Source organism: Agelaius phoeniceus, chromosome 7 (assembly GCF_051311805.1).
Source record: "Agelaius phoeniceus isolate bAgePho1 chromosome 7, bAgePho1.hap1, whole genome shotgun sequence".
Lineage (NCBI taxonomy): Eukaryota > Metazoa > Chordata > Aves > Passeriformes > Icteridae > Agelaius > Agelaius phoeniceus.
The window spans coordinates 44,957,050-44,976,004 of NC_135271.1; the positions used below are offsets into that span (position 1 = coordinate 44,957,050).

Genomic DNA, 18,955 nt, shown 5'->3' on the forward strand with positions numbered 1-18,955 from the left:
GAGAAGCAGATGCTCACACCTCTGGAAATGAGTCTTTAGGATCTAGAGTTCACAGCTGACTTCCAAAACCAGATATTGATAATGAGTTTTACCTTAGTCCATTTTTGTTTTAAGAAATACTTATTTAAAGCAACTATGTCCATGGCTGTGGAAAGATGGGTGTGTTCTATATTCAAGGTTTTAATTTCAAAAGTAGACCTGAAAAGCACAGATTTCTGAAGGGCTGTGGAGGAGGAATCCCTTTCACCCGGTGTTTGCTGAAGAGCACTTTTCATTGCCTTTATGGTTGCATTTAACACCGCAGGCCCAAGAAATGGGATTAGGAATTCCCAGAAGGAACTAGTGAGAAGAGGAATTCATGGCTGTGCTTTATATGTTGTGGGAATTAGATATTTGATACTTGTCATGTGAAAAGTGTGCTCTTTATTATTTTCTTTGGGGGTAATGAACCCTGTGAGTGTACCCAGATTTGCACAGGATGCTTTGAGTTATTTAAGAAAGCATGACAGCTCATCTGAACAGTACCTGTAAATGCAAGTAATTGGCAGTATTCACAAATATTTTTCGTGAATACATTACAAAATTTGGGGCTAAAAACAAAATCATTCGCAAAAAAAATTCATTCACAAAGTAAGTTAAGAGAACATGTGTACTCTAACTAGTGTGTTTATTTTTCATATAGTTTTGAGATGCAGGTTAGTTTGCCATAACTGTCAGGAGCAGATACTGTGGAGAATAAACAGAATTATGATGTGGAAGGCTTTTTGTGCAGAGACACCCCACTGTGTTTGAGTTTACAGTGATCAGTCAGCAGTTAAGGAACATATGTAGTTTTAACAACTGTGGATCTGCTGTAAAAGGAGAGAGTATTTGTCTTGAGAATAAAGGAAGGAAATTATTTTACATAGTTTACATTACACAAACCCCAAAGATTCTGTGGTAAAAATAAACTACGAAATTTAGAGGAGTGGAGGCATAAAGCAGCACAAGTGTGAACAGATTGGTTATAAAAACAGTATTGCCTGAGATTTGTGTTTGGGAAGATGGGGAAGACTTTGGGCTCTTATTTATTTACTCTCCTCAGACTGTGACCTGTGAATTAAAGTGAACTCTGCCTGTGGAAACAGTTGTGTTAGAAGTATGCTCTACATTTTCAGTCATGATGGGGAAATAAATTCTGCTTTCCATGGATAGACAGCACTGTTTTCCCTGTGGTTTTAATAAGTTCTTCCTGGCATTTAAGCTGATACACACCAACAACTGTTGTCTGTACAGCATTCACCTACCTATGTCCTAAAATCTTGTAATTCCTTGAGAACCTTTAATGCTCTTTAGGTGTGAGTGGAACATAGAATGAAAGTATTTTTTGTCTCGAGCTTGCTGTGTATCACAACTTGTGGAAAATGGAATTAAATGAGATGCTTTAGCCAATCCCTTGAAGGAACTGGCAGGACCTTGGGCCATAGAAAGGTGCCCCCTGTGGAAAAGCTGCAAGTGCTTGGAGCTCCATTGACAAATGGAGGATTTCAGCTGTTAGGGGCATTTCAGAGTGACGTGTTCAGCTCTTGGCAGAGAAGGGTGGTTTAGTGCTTTGAGACACATGTTTGAAAACTACTGTTCACACTTAATCAAACCTCTTAATCTTCACTCATTTTTTACACTGTGCTCTAAGGTGCTGTCAGGATGATTTAGTGCTTCAGAACGCTTTGGAGATTGGTGCTCTGTCAAAAGTTTTACACAAGTGCTCTAGACAAATAGCACATACTTAACCTATGTAAATTTGACACTCAAAATGTTTCCAAACATTCCCTGTTTTGGGTAGGAAAGTCCTGCTATAAAGATTAAACCCATTGTATTTTGTCATCTAATAAAGTACCTCTCCTCTTACCTGTAGTCTTTCAAAAACTAATTTTACCTGTTCTCTTTCTGTTCCCAAAGGTTTGCCTGGAGGACTTCTGAATGGAAAGCTTGCCAAGTGTCTCTGCTTCTTGACCCGCAGGACCCTCACCACCAGAAGCAGGCAGGGCTCTGTGGAGGTGGCATCCAAACCCGCGTGGTCTACTGTGCCCAGATCGTCGTGGAGCTGGGGACTCACCGGCCCAAGGAGGGTGCGTGCGCAGGCTCGCTCTGAAATGCTGGCCTGAGTGGGTCTGAGTGGGAGAAACGGGAAGAAAAAAGTAGATGACATGGAGGCATTGGTAGCCTTTGGCTTGCTGGTGCCCTCCTTGTGTCCATGCTCACACAGGGAGGTGCTGCTGGGCACCAGAGGGAGCCCTGAGGAGCTGCCAGGAGCCACAGCCTCCTGGGATGAATTGCTGCCAGTTCTGTTGTTCGCTTCATTGGGAGAGTCACAAAGGATGAAGGAACTAAATTATGCTTGGAGTTGACTTTTCTTCCTCTGTCATATATCAGGAAACCCAGCCCCTTGGTAGCTGAATGCACTTATCTGTAGTGTAGTCTTAGTTTAGAATATAAAACAGGTTGTCACACACCATTCCGGATATGGCTTTAGCCTCTGCTTCAGGTTGATACACAGTCTTTCTTGTGATTTGAAGGAGAAAGCAAAAATAATATTGTCACAACTTTTGAGCAGACAGACGGGTTTTGGACTCTGGAAGTGAGTTATATTTCCTTTAGAAGAATAATAAGTAGTTACAGATTCACAATGAATAATTCATCATAGGCTGTTTTATTTACTCAATGTGGTGCTCTTGCAGAATGTGTTTTTGAGCAGAGATGTAAGATAATAACAACACAATATTGTATCTTAGATTTTTTTACTTAGAGAGGAGAAGCAAGAGTTTCCTGGGTGCCCAGTGTGTGTCCCAGCATCCCTCACAGACTCTGAGGTTATAGAAAAGCAGACCTGTTTTAATCTTTATTCAGTCCATGCACAGTGGCTGATTCACCTCTCCCAGACATCTGGCACTCCTGTGCTCTCCCAGCACAAGCCTTCTCTGTTGTTCCACACAAGTGTGGACTTTGAGAGGTAGAAAAGTGCTGTTAATAAAAGGTGTGCAGCATTTATTGACTTTCTTCATCCTTCTGAGCACTCCTGTTCCTTGCAGCCACTGTGGGGCAGGTTGGTGAGCAGAGAGCTTGAACTGACTTCATTCTCACTTTATTCTTTGTCAGAATTGTGAATTTCTCAGGAGGAATAGAGGAGTGCCTCTGAATGCCTTGAGCATTTACATATCTCATGACCAGAGTGGTGCTGCATATCCAGTGTGTGACCCACCTGCAGCTTTTTCCCTTGCTCAAAGTTCAGCTCAGCTTAAAAGTTGCAGGACCCTCCTCAACTAAAAAAAAACCCCACAAACCCTGGGATACCTCTTCCTTGTATTTACACTTCTAATCTTTAAAAATTCATATAGTCAGCTGGAAAAACCCAGCTGTGCAGAGCAATTGTACTAGTTTTAAACTATTACTGTAATTTCAAAGCAGGAGTGCAGATGTACAGTAGTGCTTGAAAAGTGAAAATCCCATCTACTATCAGCACAGTGACATGCAGATGGAACAGGGAAAGCCTTCCCTGTTATCCCTCCTCATCCAGGAATATTCAGTGTGTCTCATTTACTAGCTGACTAATTTTTGTTCTTTGAATAAATAAGGAATTACATTTTTTTTCTTTTTTCTTTTGGCAATCAGAACTGGCAGAATACTTTTATTTATCACTATCTCATCTTTTACTGTACCAATTTTTCAGTGATGAGAAAATGAAGAAGTTAATTCTCTATGTATAAGCAAATACAGTGTCTAATTGCTACCATCAAAAGCACAGTAATTTTTCTTTCTTCAGCTCTTGAGTGTCCTTAAAGGGATCATTCAGGAGTCAAACAAGCAAGTCTAATGGAATATTACCATCCATCACAGTTGTTATTCTTCTGGTTACTTCCAAAGAGAATTTGGACCTGGGCCCAATGACATATGTGAAAGAAGATTTTTGTCCCGTGGTCTCTCCAGCAGCATTCTGGGATAAAATATGTTGAATCCTACTTGGAGACAGGTACCATCTGTGATGTGTTTATACACACTGCTCAAAGCTCTTTTATCCCCCAAGGATGTCTCTCCCATTTTTTATTTGCCTAGTCTTCCCATCTATATCTTCTTTTATTAAAATGTGTGTTTGGAAAGGGAGCACCTGTTTCCTTGAGCCTCTATATATCAGCTGTTCAGAAGGTTAAGTCTACTGAAATCTTTCTGTATTTTGATTATAAGGTTCCAACTTGAAGATACTGAAAATGGAAAACTCTTACTCAGGTATTACTTTAAGAAATGCATTGATAAGATTTCATATTTTTCTCCCCCAAGAGGTGACCTAACTAAGAAATCCCTGTCTTTTTCCAAGTGAAGTTGTACGTTTTCTAAGCCTTGAGGAGGATGTTCATACTATTAATATGAGTATTTGGAAGGAAAAGATATTGCAGTCTTTGAAGTGCTTGGTAATATTCCTGCATTCTGAGGCTGTTACAGCTAAATTTACATTGGTAAATGTGTAAAGTGCTGTGTAGTTCAGAGATCTGTGAATGTAGGTAACCCTAAATGAAGAGACTGTGCTGGTTTTAATGCTGACTGTTCTGTCCAAGGACTCCACATCCCTCCTCACCTGGGAGGCTTTTGTTCATTTAGGCTGAACTTTAACATGATTACCTTTCTACAGATCCTGCTGGTTTTAAGTATCTCACTGAATTTTAACATGTTTAAATTTATAATGCTTAATTTTCACAAAGAGGTTGTAATCTGGTAATTCCAGGGATGGAAGTGGCAAATCCGCATGTTTGAAATGATGTTGCTTTTAAAGAGGAGACACATTTTGCACAAAAAGTAGCACAGAATATGCCAGTGAGCTGCTTCTGGTACAGCCCTTTCTGCCCTTCAGCTCTGGATACTCCTTGATCCCTGTGCCTGGAATCCCATTTCTGGAACAAACTGTAGGAATGGTGGTGACCACCCTTCTTTGTACCTCTTTTTTAAAGTAAGTGTGTTCACTCATAGGAAAATTCTCTTAAGCAAAGTAGAAATGCACATCATTAATTTATTTTCAAAGCCAGACACTGCTACCATAGGACAGAAATGCTTTCTTCTCCTCTGCAAGTGGGCTTACAAAAAGAGATAGCATTTTTGGGATTTTATGAAATTTTATCTGAAATGTATTGTTCCATAATAAATTTTAATTGATCTGGGTGAATATCACTAACTAGCAATCCCCAGTGTACCAACAAAAAAGACTTCTGGTAGGGAAGAATATTATGCAACAATCTGTTTATGAAACCTCTCCTTGTCTGGCAATACAACTCTCTCTCCTCTCAATAAATTATTCCAGTGATATGGGAATGAAAATTCCTCTTAGAATCTGGGACTGGTGTCTGTATTTATGTTCAAACAGTTAATAAACATATGTGGTTCTACCTCAGGATTTTTTTACCTTCTTTTCTGAAGACCAGGGAGTATCCTTCTGTTTTCTAATTAATTTTGCTTTTTGGCTTTATCTGGAAACTGTATCTCTTTCTCATTAGTCTGGGAGATGGCAGTCTTTATAAAATACTCCAGAAGTATTTCCTCTCTTCTCTGAACTATTTACCTGCTCTCTCTAGTGGCTGGGATTGCTGCTCTTTCCATATTTTCTGTAGTTTTCTAACTAGGGTTCTGTCTGCCCTGTCATTCTTTCATAAAATTTGTGCCTTATATATCTTGACATTTTTCCTTTTTTACTTGTTTGAATGAGATCCAATTCACATCTTGCTTTCAGAATTTTCTTAGAGTGTTTTTGGAGCCTGTCTGCTTAAGTTTTAATTATAGGACTGAAAAGACCTTTGTGAAATAAGACTTCACTTCCTTGAATCCTCTTTATTGTTTACTCTGCATAGTAAATTTGGCTAATAAAATGTATCTCTTATTACCTGCTCAGCAGAAATCATTGCAGGTTCCTATCTTCTTAATCTTTGTTATTACATCTGAAAATCCACATAAAATTCTCATGCCTGTACAAGGTTCTAAAGTTTTGTTGACATTTTTTTGCTTAATGAGTTTATCATATTTGTCTCCATATATTTGTTTTTATTTGAGCTTTAATTTCAATAGCAGGTATGTGACACAGTTGTGCCTTGATTGTTTTTGGATAGCTTTAAGTGTAACCCTTCAAAACTATGTTGTGCAGAAGTCTCTATTATTTTTATATTCCTCCTTCCTTTGAGACACATTCAACCCTCACCTGTTAGTAGACATAGTACCTTGCCTTACTCCCCTGCAGTTCCCCAGCCTATACTAATTCTTGCTTTATTTTTAGGATACAATTCCACCTGGTTCATTTTACATCAGATTGGTTTTTTATAAACTTGTGTGTCGCCAGCTGTAGCAGCAAAACCTCCTTTAATCTGCTTAGAGCTGAGGACTTGGAAAATCCTCAAGTACCTGTTCAGGTCTAATGGTTACTCTCTGATCCATCCCTCTGTGTATTCCCTTATGTAGTTTTGTCTTACAAGCCCCTTTACTGGCAGAATCACAAAATGGTCTGAAGCTGAAACTGGTCCCCTGCACTTTCATCTAAGTCCTACTTCTACGAGTCTCAAAATGATTATTTTATGGCCTTTATACATTCTTGTTTTCCACAAAATATTGAACTTTCTCCCTACTGCTGATAGACAAAAATGCCTATTCCTTTCTTATCTGATGAGTGATTTTTTCAGATTCTTCTTGATTCCCATATGGGAAATATTTTGGCATTGTGTTTTGTTTTTCAGATATTGGTACCTCTTTGGACTTGCACAGAGATTAATTTGAGGAGTGTTTCCATAGATATGTTATTCTCTATTTGTTCTCATCGCTTTCTTTCTTCTCTATTGTCTTTTTTAGCTCCAAAATGTGCTGTTTTACCTCCTTTGCTCTGTTTGCTCTGTTTCCTAATGAGGGTGCCACAATTTTTTCCCTGCAAGTTCTTTGTTCTGCTCTGAATCATGACCTTCCAATGTGTGTCTCCTGGGGGATTAGTGTTTCAAACTGGTGCATGTGGCATCTGTTCAGTGAACTCTGGTTTTGGGAAGAGGACAATGCCAGTGGAAAGCCCAGTTTGAATGTGCCCCCATCCCCTTGGGTGCTAGGGGTCTTGTGGGGCACCAGGTCCAACTCTTGAGGAACTGAGCTTGGTTGTGCAGGTTGTTGTTATTTATGGCTTTTGCCATCCTGAATGTTGGATGTGCATCCTGCCTATAAAGGACTGTGTTGATGAAGATAAACTGCCTGTGGAGTTTAGGAGTTGATGCAGGTTATACCTTGTTGGAGTGAACCCTGTGTGGAGTATGAGCCTTATATTAAATGCACACTTCTTTTTTTTTTTTTTTTTTTTTTTTGGTAAATTTATGCTAGTGAAACTGCAGGAATGAGAAGATTAATTTACTCTACGGAAATTAGAATTTTAGGACTTTGATGTTTAAATCCTGTTTTCCTTGTCTGGTTTATGAAATTGAAAAGGAATAGGTTAGAATATATTAGTAATGAGAAAAGTTGACTAGGCCTGTAGGAGGGAGAGAAATAATGGTCAGCAGTGGTGTGAAAAAAGCTTTGTTGAGCTGCTCCTGGTGCAGCAACAGGAGCATCCAGCCTGGAGCTTAGCTGACCTGAATCAGCTAGAAGCCAGATTCTCAGGTGGAACCTCTCCCCCCCAAGGATCCCTCTCATCCCAAACTAGTTATTTATCACTGGGATGGCTGTATTGGCTTGAAAAGATGAGAAATACACCTCTGAAGTGTGAAATATATTCAGAGAAGTCTGTATCAGATTTATATTGCTGTGATGCCAAGTTATTGATCTGTAAGCTCACCAAATGCTGAGCAGATTTATGAGATACAACTCACATAATGGAAAAATAAATATGTAACAGCTGGCTTCTTCAGGGGAAACCCTGTAGAAGCAGGAGAGGAAATTATTTTATTCAGATTGTTGTAGTGCTTGACAGTGGTATTTAAATGTGCATTTCAGAAATTTGAGTTTGAATCCATTAAGAAAAAAAAACCCAACATTTTCCCTAATGTCTTTTAGAGGTGTAATACTTTTAATTCTTTCATATCTTAAAACTAATTAAACTAAAATGAAGTGAGTAATGTTTAAAAAGACTTTGACAGTGAAAAAAAGTGAGCCTCTTATGAGGTGTCTTATAAAAAATAGGCCTTTTTTTTTTTGTCAATAAGCTATTTGTTATGACCCTGAATAGTTATCACTTTATAAATGCCTGAATTTGTTTAGCTGGCTGTGGTATGCAGCAAATAATATGTTACCCAGTGAGTTCACGTGAGATTCTAGGTTTTAGTCAAGGCTTTTATCTTTGTAAGCTAACATTTTAATTGCATCTGTGTTTTTATAATTATTTCCTGCCACTGGAACTGGATTAATTCCCTCCCAGACAGTGATGGTTTGTTCTGTGTAATTTTGTCCTGCTGCTGTTCTGAGGCTGGGGAGCTGCATTGTGTTCAGACAATAACAGGGAGAGGGATGAAAAATTAAAAGGATTTGTGTGCACGAGGCTACGCCACAAACTGGGACACTGGGGAGAGAGAAGGAAGCCAGAGGTGTCTGGAGCAGGAGACACTGGAGATAAATGAAGTTGGTGTGCCAAGGCCAGCCTGGCTGCTCCCAGGATCCGTGTCACCAGCTTAGCTTTGGGCCACCTGTGCCACATCTGGGTGTCCCAGGCACATCCACAGAGGGTCCCCAAAGAGGTTCCTCCTTCCTGTGGAATGAACGCTCAACACAGCAGTGGGCAAAGCTCTTACAAGGCTTTGATGAAGTTTTCATGGATTTTCTTCCCTGTTTCATAGGTTTTCTTCCCTTCCCTTTTCTTTCCTTGTTTCTTCTCTCACCCTCTCTGGTGGTCTGCTCCAGCAATTTTCAGCATTTTCTGGCTAACAGCCAAAAGGCTCAAATATCCTGCAGAATCCTTTTTTGCTTTCCATCATTGGCTTTGCTGCTATCCCAGCATCCCTGTTGCCTCTGCTGTTTTTCCTGGACACGCTTAATGAATTGTCACCTCTGATCTGCTCAGTCATGTGGCTGCTGGTGGGGAGCCCCGTGCTCACTCTGAATTTTTGCCAGATATGTAGAGTGTTGTTAATCTCCACAAGTTCTGCTGTAGCAAAACAATGCAGTATCCCAGCTGAGATCATAGTCCTGTTGAGCAGCAGAGGGAGGACACAGGGATACTTTTTGTTTGTGTCACTTTAATAAAATTGTGAGGATTTTTATTGTTCTGAAATGCATTAAGCCATTGTTGCTCTTGGCAATCCACTATTAACCCTCTTTCATGCTGTGATTAGCCTTCTATTCATACGTTGTTCCTTGTCTATTAAATGGATTTTAATTGAAAATAGGCCTCCAACTTTGTGCTTAGTGGCTTCAAAACTAATTGATTTTTCCTCAAAGCATAAAGGAACCCTTTCCATCAGACATGGGGTGCGTTAGGCCTTAATGGAGGGGTGCAAGGGACTGGGGTTGGTGCCATTTCCAGGCTGGACAGATGGCATTCACCACTTCTCCCTTGTGCAGTGTTTTGTTTTTGCTATAAAAATGTCTTTCAGGTTAGAGAAATTGCTTGCAAATGTTGTGCTGGGTTTACCCCTATTGTGTTTTACACATGAAGGTGTTTTTATAACATAACTCTCTCCTTTGTGGTTTTCTCAAGTAATTTCCCTTTGTATTGATCCAAGTGTCTTTGGTTTATAAGTCCCAGCAAAGGCAGTAAGAGCTTTCACAAGGATATGCCATCCCTTTCTCATACCTGCCTTGTATCCTGGCAGTCTTCAATTTGGATTAGTTTTGCCATATGGTAAACATTTGGATTTATTGCCTTGAGAATTGAGTGCTACCTAAAGTATGTAAGAGGCAGACCTGATAATCTTTGTGTGTATTCCAGATATATTAGTGATATTTAGAAAAATCTCATTTTACTTTTAGTTAGAAAAATACTTGGGTTTTAATTGTAAAAGGAAAATGTAGTTAAAGTCCAGGAAAAAAAGTGTTACTTACCTCCTGAGGAGTTGAAAAACCATATTTGACAGGACCCCCTGCAAACAAAATGCCATCCTATGCGTTTCTGCCTCTTGTTTGGTCAGCATTGCTTTTAACATAGTGTGAGTATGTGTGCCTGCAAGTATCTGTCCACATGACTCTATTCAAAGATAATTTATTTATTGGCTTAAAATTGCATTATGGAAATAATCATATCAGAGCTGATTTCCTCTTCCTCCAAATCATTACCTCAGTAAAAATATATAGGGAAACAAGACACTTTAGAACCCAATTTATTATCTCCTGCTGGTAGCAATAACCTGAAAATAACAGCAAATAGTAAAATTCAAACTTGAGGCAAGACACTGGTGCTGGGAACAGCTGCAGTTGCATTTATAAAGGATAGATTCAATATAACAGCTATAGAAATGTGCAATGTTTCAGAGGCTCCCAGATTAGTACTTGATTGCTTTTTCAAGTTTATTCTATAGATTGGGAAGAACACAGGATTTTAAAAGGTATGAACAAGTGTCATAAATAAGCTGCTACTTGAATCAGAGATGTTTCCTCCCCCTCCCACTCTGCTTTCCTGGCTTCTGCCTTTCACCTGTCTCCAAAAACGTGGCTAAGGTTGTTCCAAGGAAAATAATTACACAAAAAGCACTTTTTCTGTATGAATGCAGGAAAATGCCACTACAGAGTCAATTATTGAACGAAATCAGAAGGCTGGCCCATTCCTAAAGACATTCCTGGCAGCTCTGTTCATTTATCATAGGCATAATGTCAGGTTTTTTCCCTGAATAGGACATGCCCAGCCAGGCTGCCCGTGCCATTTGGAGGCAGCAGTGTGTGAGGATTTTGGCATTTAAAGGGTTCACAGGAAAATTTCCCCTTATCATTCCTTTATAATTAAAAAAAAGATAAATTTGTTAGAGTATAAAAGAATGACCAGAGAAAATCACATCAAGCTTTGAAATAAACCAGATGGAAATCAGAGTTTTTAATCAAATGGCTGAAGAAGAATGAATTTTGTTTTAAAGAGGACCCTGCTGGTTCATCTTGTCACTCTGGGTGGAAACTGTCTCTCTATACCTGCCAGGTGTTGGAAAAGGATTGCATTTATCATTACAGCTTGGGTTTCTTGTTCTGGTCTTATTCCTGAAGACTGACTGGAGGACTGCAGTCAGTGTAGAGTGAGGAGCATAACCTGGCACAGACTTGGAATGTATTTGGATATTTGATCAGAATGGTATTTTCTGATTTACCTTTTATAGAATGCAAAGAACTATGTAAGGAAGTGAGCAAACAAGCAGCCTTATTCCAGTGCCAAATGGGAAACATTTCCTGGGAGAAGAGCTCCTAGTGCTAGAACTAAATAGGGCATCAGCCCATGGGACAAAGAGGAGCAGGAGGGTGGTTGGCAGGGAGAGAAAGGCAGGAATTCCCATCAGAATGGGAAGAAGTCATCCATGAATGTGGGATGGGTTGTAGCCCCTTTCACTTTTTGTTATCAATTTTTCTTGATTTTTTTAATCCAAAATCAATTTAAAATCATCTTGGGTGCACTGGTTGGTTTTCAAAGAAGGAGAACCATCCAGCTGTATCTAGGCTTCCACATTTAAATAGTTAAATTCAGTATAGAAACAGCCTAAAAATCAATGAGGAGGGAAGAGCCATTCTTGGCAACAATACCTTGAGTTAGAGCAAAGCCAGACTGGACTTTATTCCTTGGGTTGACCATTTGTACCCAGTTTTATTTCCTTTCATTTGTCCGAGAGAACTTCCAGGAAACTGATACAGTTTTGCAAAGCTTGATGCTGAGAGGCAGGTTAAGCCATGCATGAGACTTCTTGGTAAAATAAATGCTCTTATCCTTAAAACTCTAAATATTTATCTCATTCTGTCTGTCACTTCACTTGCAAGGTTTCTAGAAAAGGTGTCTTTATGTGAGCGTTCAGATGAATTGGATTTATGCCACCTTGTTCTAATCTTTAAATGAACATGTCAAAGGCCTTACAGGGTCTGAGAAAACTTTCAGAAAATGGTCTTTTTTACCAATATATTATCTTTCAGCTTAGAATTAAATCACACTGTTGTTTAATCCTATTATTCTGATGAGTTGGAATCATAAGCACTGATATTGGTCTGAATATCACTTTAGAGTGATAGGTCTAAACTCAGCTTCAGGATGTGCAAATCAGAATTCGAGGTTGTGAACGTTAAATTCTTGTGTCTAAAAAAAAAAAGAATGTTTTTCTTCAAATGATTAATTTAAAAGAAAATGGTGTAATAGCAGAAAAAGGAAAGATTACTCATATGTTGGGCATGTTTTTACAAATTCTTTTAAAATCAATTCCATGCGTGGAAGCAAAGAAAAACAGACATGAAAAATAAAAATGAGGATAAAACAAACTCAGTAGCTATAAAAATTAATGAAGTCTTGGTAATGCCATGGCAAAGTAAACTCAAACAAGCCTTAGCCTTTTGAAAGACTGCTTTGATATTGATTTATCTAAAGAGACAGCCAAATTCAGCCCATAATGTAATTGAAATGCAATATCATATAATGACTCAGAGGACAGATTTAAGAGTCTTTCTTTCCCTTTCTTTTCCTTCCTCCCCCTGCCCCAAATAAAAAGGTGAGAGAAGTTAATTGAATCTAGAAATCTCTTATGATAAATGAAAATACAAAGAGAGTCAACTTTCCAAATCCATTGTCAGTATCAACTGAACTGGAGCTTGGCAGGGTTTGGGATTGGCTCCTTTCTGGGATAAAGAGGATTGGAGATCCATGGGTGCAGGCAGCTCAGGTAAATGTCTCTCCTCTCAGGCAGGAAAGATGCTTCGTGCTTGTGTTTGTGCAGAGTAATCTGGGAGCTCTGCTCAGTTTTATTGGAAGTAGATGAGGAGAATTCCAAGGTCTGGACACTGCATCCATAATCCAGAGTTAGCAGTGCCTTGAAGGGCATGGGAATGGGGAGAGTCCCCTGTGCTGCTTGGGTTTTACTCACCTGCCTCTGCCTGGCTCCCTGTTGCACTGGGAGCTTTTTGGATTCCCTGCTTAGGTGTCTTTGTCTTCAGCCCTGTCTGAAGAGGTCTCCTTGGCCATAAGTGTGGGGATTAGATTCCAGTTTGTTACTCTAGCACTGCTGAAAATCAGCACTCAATCTAGTTTTAAAGCACCTGATTACCACTAAGAATAGTCTCAATTGGCTTGCTGAATAAGGGTGGTTTAGATAAAACTCTTAGTGTCTTTCTGAACACAGGATTAACTTTTTTGCCCTGGGAGAGAAGACCCTGAAAAATCACTGGATTCTGGTGCATTCAGGAAAACTAAGGCCACCAGGGCAGAATTACCTTGATTTTATTTTTCCTTTTTTTTTTTCTCTTTTCCCTTAGTTGCCAGACCAGTGGATGGGAAGCTTTGCCAGGGTCCTGCCCCTGCCAGCTCCCAGCTGTGTCACCTGCCGTGCCTGGCCGAGTGCGCGGTGTCCTCGTGGTCGCCGTGGGGTCCCTGCCTGCCCGAGAGCTGCCAGCACCGCCATGGAGGGAGAGGTGAGCAGGGAGTGCAGCATTGCAGAAGGACTGCAAAAGCAGAGCTGTCTCATTGGACATTGGGGGCCTAATGTGTTTTTAAAAAAAATTAATCTAACACAGGATGAAGCTCTGGGATGTGCGTAGTGGAATCTCACCTCTAAAAGCTTTTTGCCATAATTCATGTGAGAAGAAAAAGTAGGATTTTTTTCTGGTGCTTTTGTCCTGCACTGAACTTGTGCAGGATGATCTCTTGGGCCAGCAGCTGCCAGGCTGCCCCTCTCTGATCCCCCTGGAGGTCCTACTGCATACCTGGGTTCCAGGGCAGTGTATCAGGATGGAGGTGCATCCCACAGCCGTGAAATCTGGACTCAGGTGGACCCAAGAGGTTGTTCTCATTGTTGTGGGTTTGGTTTAAATTCCTGGAAGAAGGATGTGCAAATGTAATTCAGCCTCCCCTGGATTTTAATAGAAAGCTATACATGTTTGTTGCTGTGACACATTGAGATTCCTCTCAGAGCCTTTCCTAAAGCTCTAAGTTGCAAAGATGGTTCTTGGAGTGCATGTCAGGGAATGGATATTATTGTTTAGAAATTAAGCCCTTCTGAAAACTGCTTAAGTATGTGAAATGATTTCAACTGGTCAAAAGTTTTCAAACAAAATGCAAGATAATAAAAAATAATATTTGCAAAAGCATTTCATGTTTAAATTGTTTTGAAAAATTTCTTTTTGCTCATTTGAGAACTGTGGAAATTTGATCTGTTATATTCTCTGGGATGTTTTATTTTAAATTTTCTTTTCTGTTTCATGACCAAAGCATTTCCATGTAGCCTCTACTAATGCTGTTTGTTTGCCCTTGCTCCAAGACTGTCAGAGGAAAAACCCACATGCATTTTTTTCTGCCTTTTTCTTAGAATTCTGTGTCATTTACATAACAGAACTTGCTGAAAGATACTTGTGTATTAGTTCTGCATTGTATATAGCAACATGACTTTTGGTTTTATTCAGAAGGAGGTAGATTATGTAATCAATTCTATGATTATTTCTGTAACCTTTTTCTTCCACTTTACATTTGAATCTTCCAGTTTAATAGGATGTCATTTCAAAGAGGTCTGATATGTATTATGTATCAGAAAACCTTATGCCTTCATGAAACAGAATACTAATTTCTTAGTAAACTGTTCTGCTGTGTCTCAAAACAAATCCTTTCATTAGTGGATTCCCAGGCAGAATGTAGGTGTCATTTATGTCTTCATTTCCTTAACTGTTTCTCTCTTTTTATCTTAATGCTGTTATAACATTAATATATGCATCGCTGGTAAATTTCTATATCCTGACATGTGTATTTCAGTCTAATGCTGATGAAAGGGAAAAAGAAATGTAAAAAATATGAGTTGCTGGAATTCTTTGCACACTGCTAGGTTTTGCATGCCTGGACAGCTACAGTGCTGTCCCAGTCAACCCAGTTTGTAAATATTGTTCACTTGTTTGTCTTTAAATCCCCCAGCTCCAGATGCCCCATATAGTCCTCTTGCTACTAAATTATTGCATAAATATTTTTTTCTGTTGTCCAGTTAATCCAGCTCTGCTTTTTCCAGGCTTTAGGATGAGGCAGAGGCAGGTGGTGGTGGATCCAGTGGGCACCCTGGCCAGCTGTCCTCATTTGGTGGAGTCCATTCCATGTGAGGACGCACGGTGTCACGAGTGGGAGGTGTCAGAGGGAGCCTGTGTGACCGACCGAGGGCACTGTGGGCCTGGACACCGTGTCCTGAAGGCTGTCTGCAAGAGCAGGAAAGGTGAGCTGGGCTCTTAAAAACCCCGTGGATCTCCTAAAATGACATTTTGTTCCAGAGCAATTGGCGCTTACGTACAATGGCTCCTTACTGAATTTTTTATGAAACTTTCAGATTTTTGAGTTGGCTGTTTTGCTTCTTAAAGCCTCAGGTTGGTAGAGCCAAGGATTTTGCCTGGAGCCTTCTGTTCCATTTTATCCTAAAGGGAATGGCTCACCAGTGCAGGTTCTGTATTGTCATTTCTGGCCTTATTACCACAAAAGTGGGATATTTGTACTAAATCCGGGCTCTCACTGAGGTCAGCAGCTCCATGGTCATTTAGAATATCAATCCAGCTCCCAGAGCTCTGGTTTTAGCCTGTGGTCTGAATAATTCTCTCATTGGGATAACACTGTTACAGTCACGAGCAGGGATGCTCGGTTGTGCTGCCAGAATTAATACAGGTCTAAGATGTAAATGAAATGATTGTACTGAGTAATCCTTCCCTTGGCAGCAGTTTGAGACCTGCAGAGTGTTCAGTGTACAAGTTGCTAATAATGAATAAGTACATTTTTATGTGACGTTTACAAACAGCCAGCAAGATGTTATTTCTTGTGTGTGGTTTGAACCTCAGCCAAAAGTTTCATTTCTTGATAAGGTCACTGTTGTCAGATCTTTAGATTCAATTACATGGAGCACGATTTTGCAGTCCTTAGTCACAGCAAGACTGTGCTATCATCTCAAAAGTGGCAAAACTGTGCAACTTTAGAGCCTGATATTGTATCTGAAATGGAGAATTCCTCTTTTACAATTTCAGGGTGGTAACAAGTGGTTAATTGGTAAGTGGTTAATATAGTGGGTTGTTTACGAGGCACTAGAACCTGGCAGAGAGAAATAATGGCTGCTTTGTCTGAAAGACACAGATTCCCCTGAAATGTATTTAAATCTGTGTGGTTTTCTTGTCAATTTGTGAGAATGGGGGGAATAAAAGAAATCTTCAACTGTTACAAAATGACATAGCCAGAATGTCAAGGAGAGCAAAGAGCTTACTCTGAATTTTGCCTGAGTGGTCTCTGCTGATGTGTGATGAATCCTGTAGGTCCAGGCCAGCGGGGTGAGTGCAGATGGAGGCTGGCCTTGCTGAGGAGCACCATGGACATCACACTGCTGAAGCTGTGCCCAGCATCCATCTCTGTGCCCCAGCTTGTGCTGGGACAGAAAGTGTGTTCCATGGCTGATGCTCACTGATCTCTGATCAAATTGTTCTCAGTGGCTATGACCCTTCAGAATCCAGGCCTCTGAAGTGTCTCTTTTTCACTCAATTGTTCAACAAGGTATTGGAAGTCTCACAATAACCATTTCAATTATTCTGTGCATGTTCTAGTTACAAAAAAAAAAAAAAAAAAAAATTGGTGGGACAGTCTTCCTACCCTGCCAGCCTGAGGCAGGCATTGTTACTAGATGTGATCAGGGTCCACTTAAAACTGAGAAGGTTTCACCAGGAAATGTGAAGGAAGGTTACCAGGCAGCTTAGAATCACTGCTTAATATTACTCTGAAGACTTTCTGAAGTCTTCATTGAGTATGAGAGGTCTGGAAGAGTCCTTACTGTTGAAGTTGGAAAAAGAGTCAAATTGTTTCTTCTTCTCTCAATTCACTAATGTAGTTGCTTTGTTCATAACCTTATTTATTTCCTTCTGTAATGTTCTTTTACCTAGATTTCCTTTGCTAAAAGTAGCCTGCTTTTTTTTTTTTTTTTTTTTTGGATAGAAGTTGGAGTCAGTGTCAGCTTTGCTTAATGTGTTTTACTTGGAGTAGCTGGTTAGTTGGCAGTAGGAGGTCAGAAGGGAGTTATGTTAAACTGAGATGTGTCATTTACAGGTGAAATAGCACGAGGCCTTTGTCCATGCTTAGCATTGTACACATGCTCAGTATTCTGTGCAAGCAGTGGCCCTGCTGAAAGCTGTGTTGTGTGCTGCTATTTTCATTTACTTAAGCATCTTTTGTAGAATTCAGCTCTAAAATCCAGTGATTTATCCAGCCATTCTGTCATCCATGCTTGGCATTATTGCTCAGTATTCCTACTGAATGCCTGAAGGGATGAAAAAAATGTTTTTTGGACCCTGTTAAATGCCAAATCCAGTATATCATCAACTCAACAGTTCATTTGGGCCTGGAGTGTGTTGATTAGGGTACTTTGGGTTGTCTCTGTATCCCTGCCAGCAAGATGCCTTCATTACATACATTCATGTAAATGCCAAACTTTGTGATGTGGTGCTCTCCTCATGTTGCTGCAGTGTGCTCACTTCTCTTCATGAGCAGCTTCTGTGCTGTTGGCATCAGCTGTGCTGCAGAAGAGTTTGCCATCAGGCTTCTTGTGCTTCCCTCCCTTCTCCATCCTCAGTGGCTGAACCCATGTCCTTTGTCACCTGTGCTTGGCTGTGTAACACTGGGCTCTCCATGGCTCAGACACAGGAGGCCTTTTCTATGTGGAGTCTTGTTTTTTTCATTTGCCAAAAAGGTGCCTTTGGTCACCACATTTTCCTTCTCCCATGTGCTGTCCACAGTTCCAGCCCATGCCATGAGAGAGGTGAGTGGGGTGCAGGGGCTAAAGAAATTCTTTCACCAACTGGAGCCTCACTTTGAATCCCTTGTAGTGTCCTTTCTTTCCATGGTAAAGAGCCATCATTTCTGGTGAGATTGTTACCCTGGGCCAGGTAACAAACTGCTGCTGGCCTCAGCTGGAGCTTGGGCAACTTGGGAGCAAGTCACAGCTGGGTCAAGCTCTGATTTGTGGGGTTTCTCTGAAGGCTTCCCTGTCAAAACAACATCTCTCTGTAAGGGCTTGCATGAAGTTCAATGATGTAACACTTGTGCTCAGCCTAGAGGTACAGAAATGGCTTTTTGCTTCTTAAATAGGTTAATTTGTAATTGTGAAGTGGTTCCACAGAGCACATACCATGGACAGCAGGGTTTTATGTAGTAGCTGGAATCTGTAATTTGTGATTTGCAGTGCTTTAGCACAGATGAGGAGTAATGAGAAGACAATAGTAATCTCATTACTTTGTCATTATTAGGTGTCTGCTCCCACCTAGGAGTGTCTCTAATCTCTGTTAATAAGTTACTGAATATGTGCAAGATACTCAGTGTCTGGTCCATATCCCTTGAGTGCTTCTCTTCTATATCAACAAAAGGCAGTAGTGTAATAAGTCAAATTAAATTAAATACTGTGTAGAAATACAATGTCAAGTAATGCATAGAATAGAAAGAGTTCTTTTGTGTGTTTCTTCTAAATAAAATTTTTTAGGATGGTGTCTTTTATTTAGCTGGTGAAGGTCAATGGATATATTTGGGAAAGTCTGTGAAGCCAAAAGAACAGTATAGGAAAATTGATGATTGTACTAAAAATTGGACTGTGTGTGTCATTGGCTACATTGATCTAGAATTCAGATAAAAGAATTTATTTGAAAGCTCTTTTTTTATATTTGCAGACACCTCAGGAATTATTTGTGATTTTTCTCAGAGTCGTTGTTTTTGGTTGTTCAACAAGGAATTGAATAATTGCCTTTTTGTAATGTGTTCTTGGGCAGATAGCTGCAAGTGTCTGACATTTGATTTTGGGCAGCCTTGATTAGCACTGACAAACATTATTGT

The 18,955-nt window shown here is 40.0% G+C and overlaps 1 protein-coding gene across 4 annotated transcripts in view; it reads left to right on the top strand.

Annotated features, from left to right (window-relative positions):
- The window catches only part of THSD7B (thrombospondin type 1 domain containing 7B), a 300,207-nt gene that overhangs the window by 120,046 nt on the left and 161,206 nt on the right, over nt 1-18,955 (top strand). For all 4 annotated transcript variants that reach the window (XM_077181738.1, XM_054636437.2, XM_077181740.1 and 1 more), the window contains exons 6-8: nt 1,939-2,108; nt 13,396-13,551; nt 15,129-15,326. In XM_077181738.1, the coding sequence (XP_077037853.1) occupies nt 1,939-2,108; nt 13,396-13,551; nt 15,129-15,326 (524 nt within the window). The remainder of the gene's footprint in view (nt 1-1,938; nt 2,109-13,395; nt 13,552-15,128; nt 15,327-18,955) is intronic.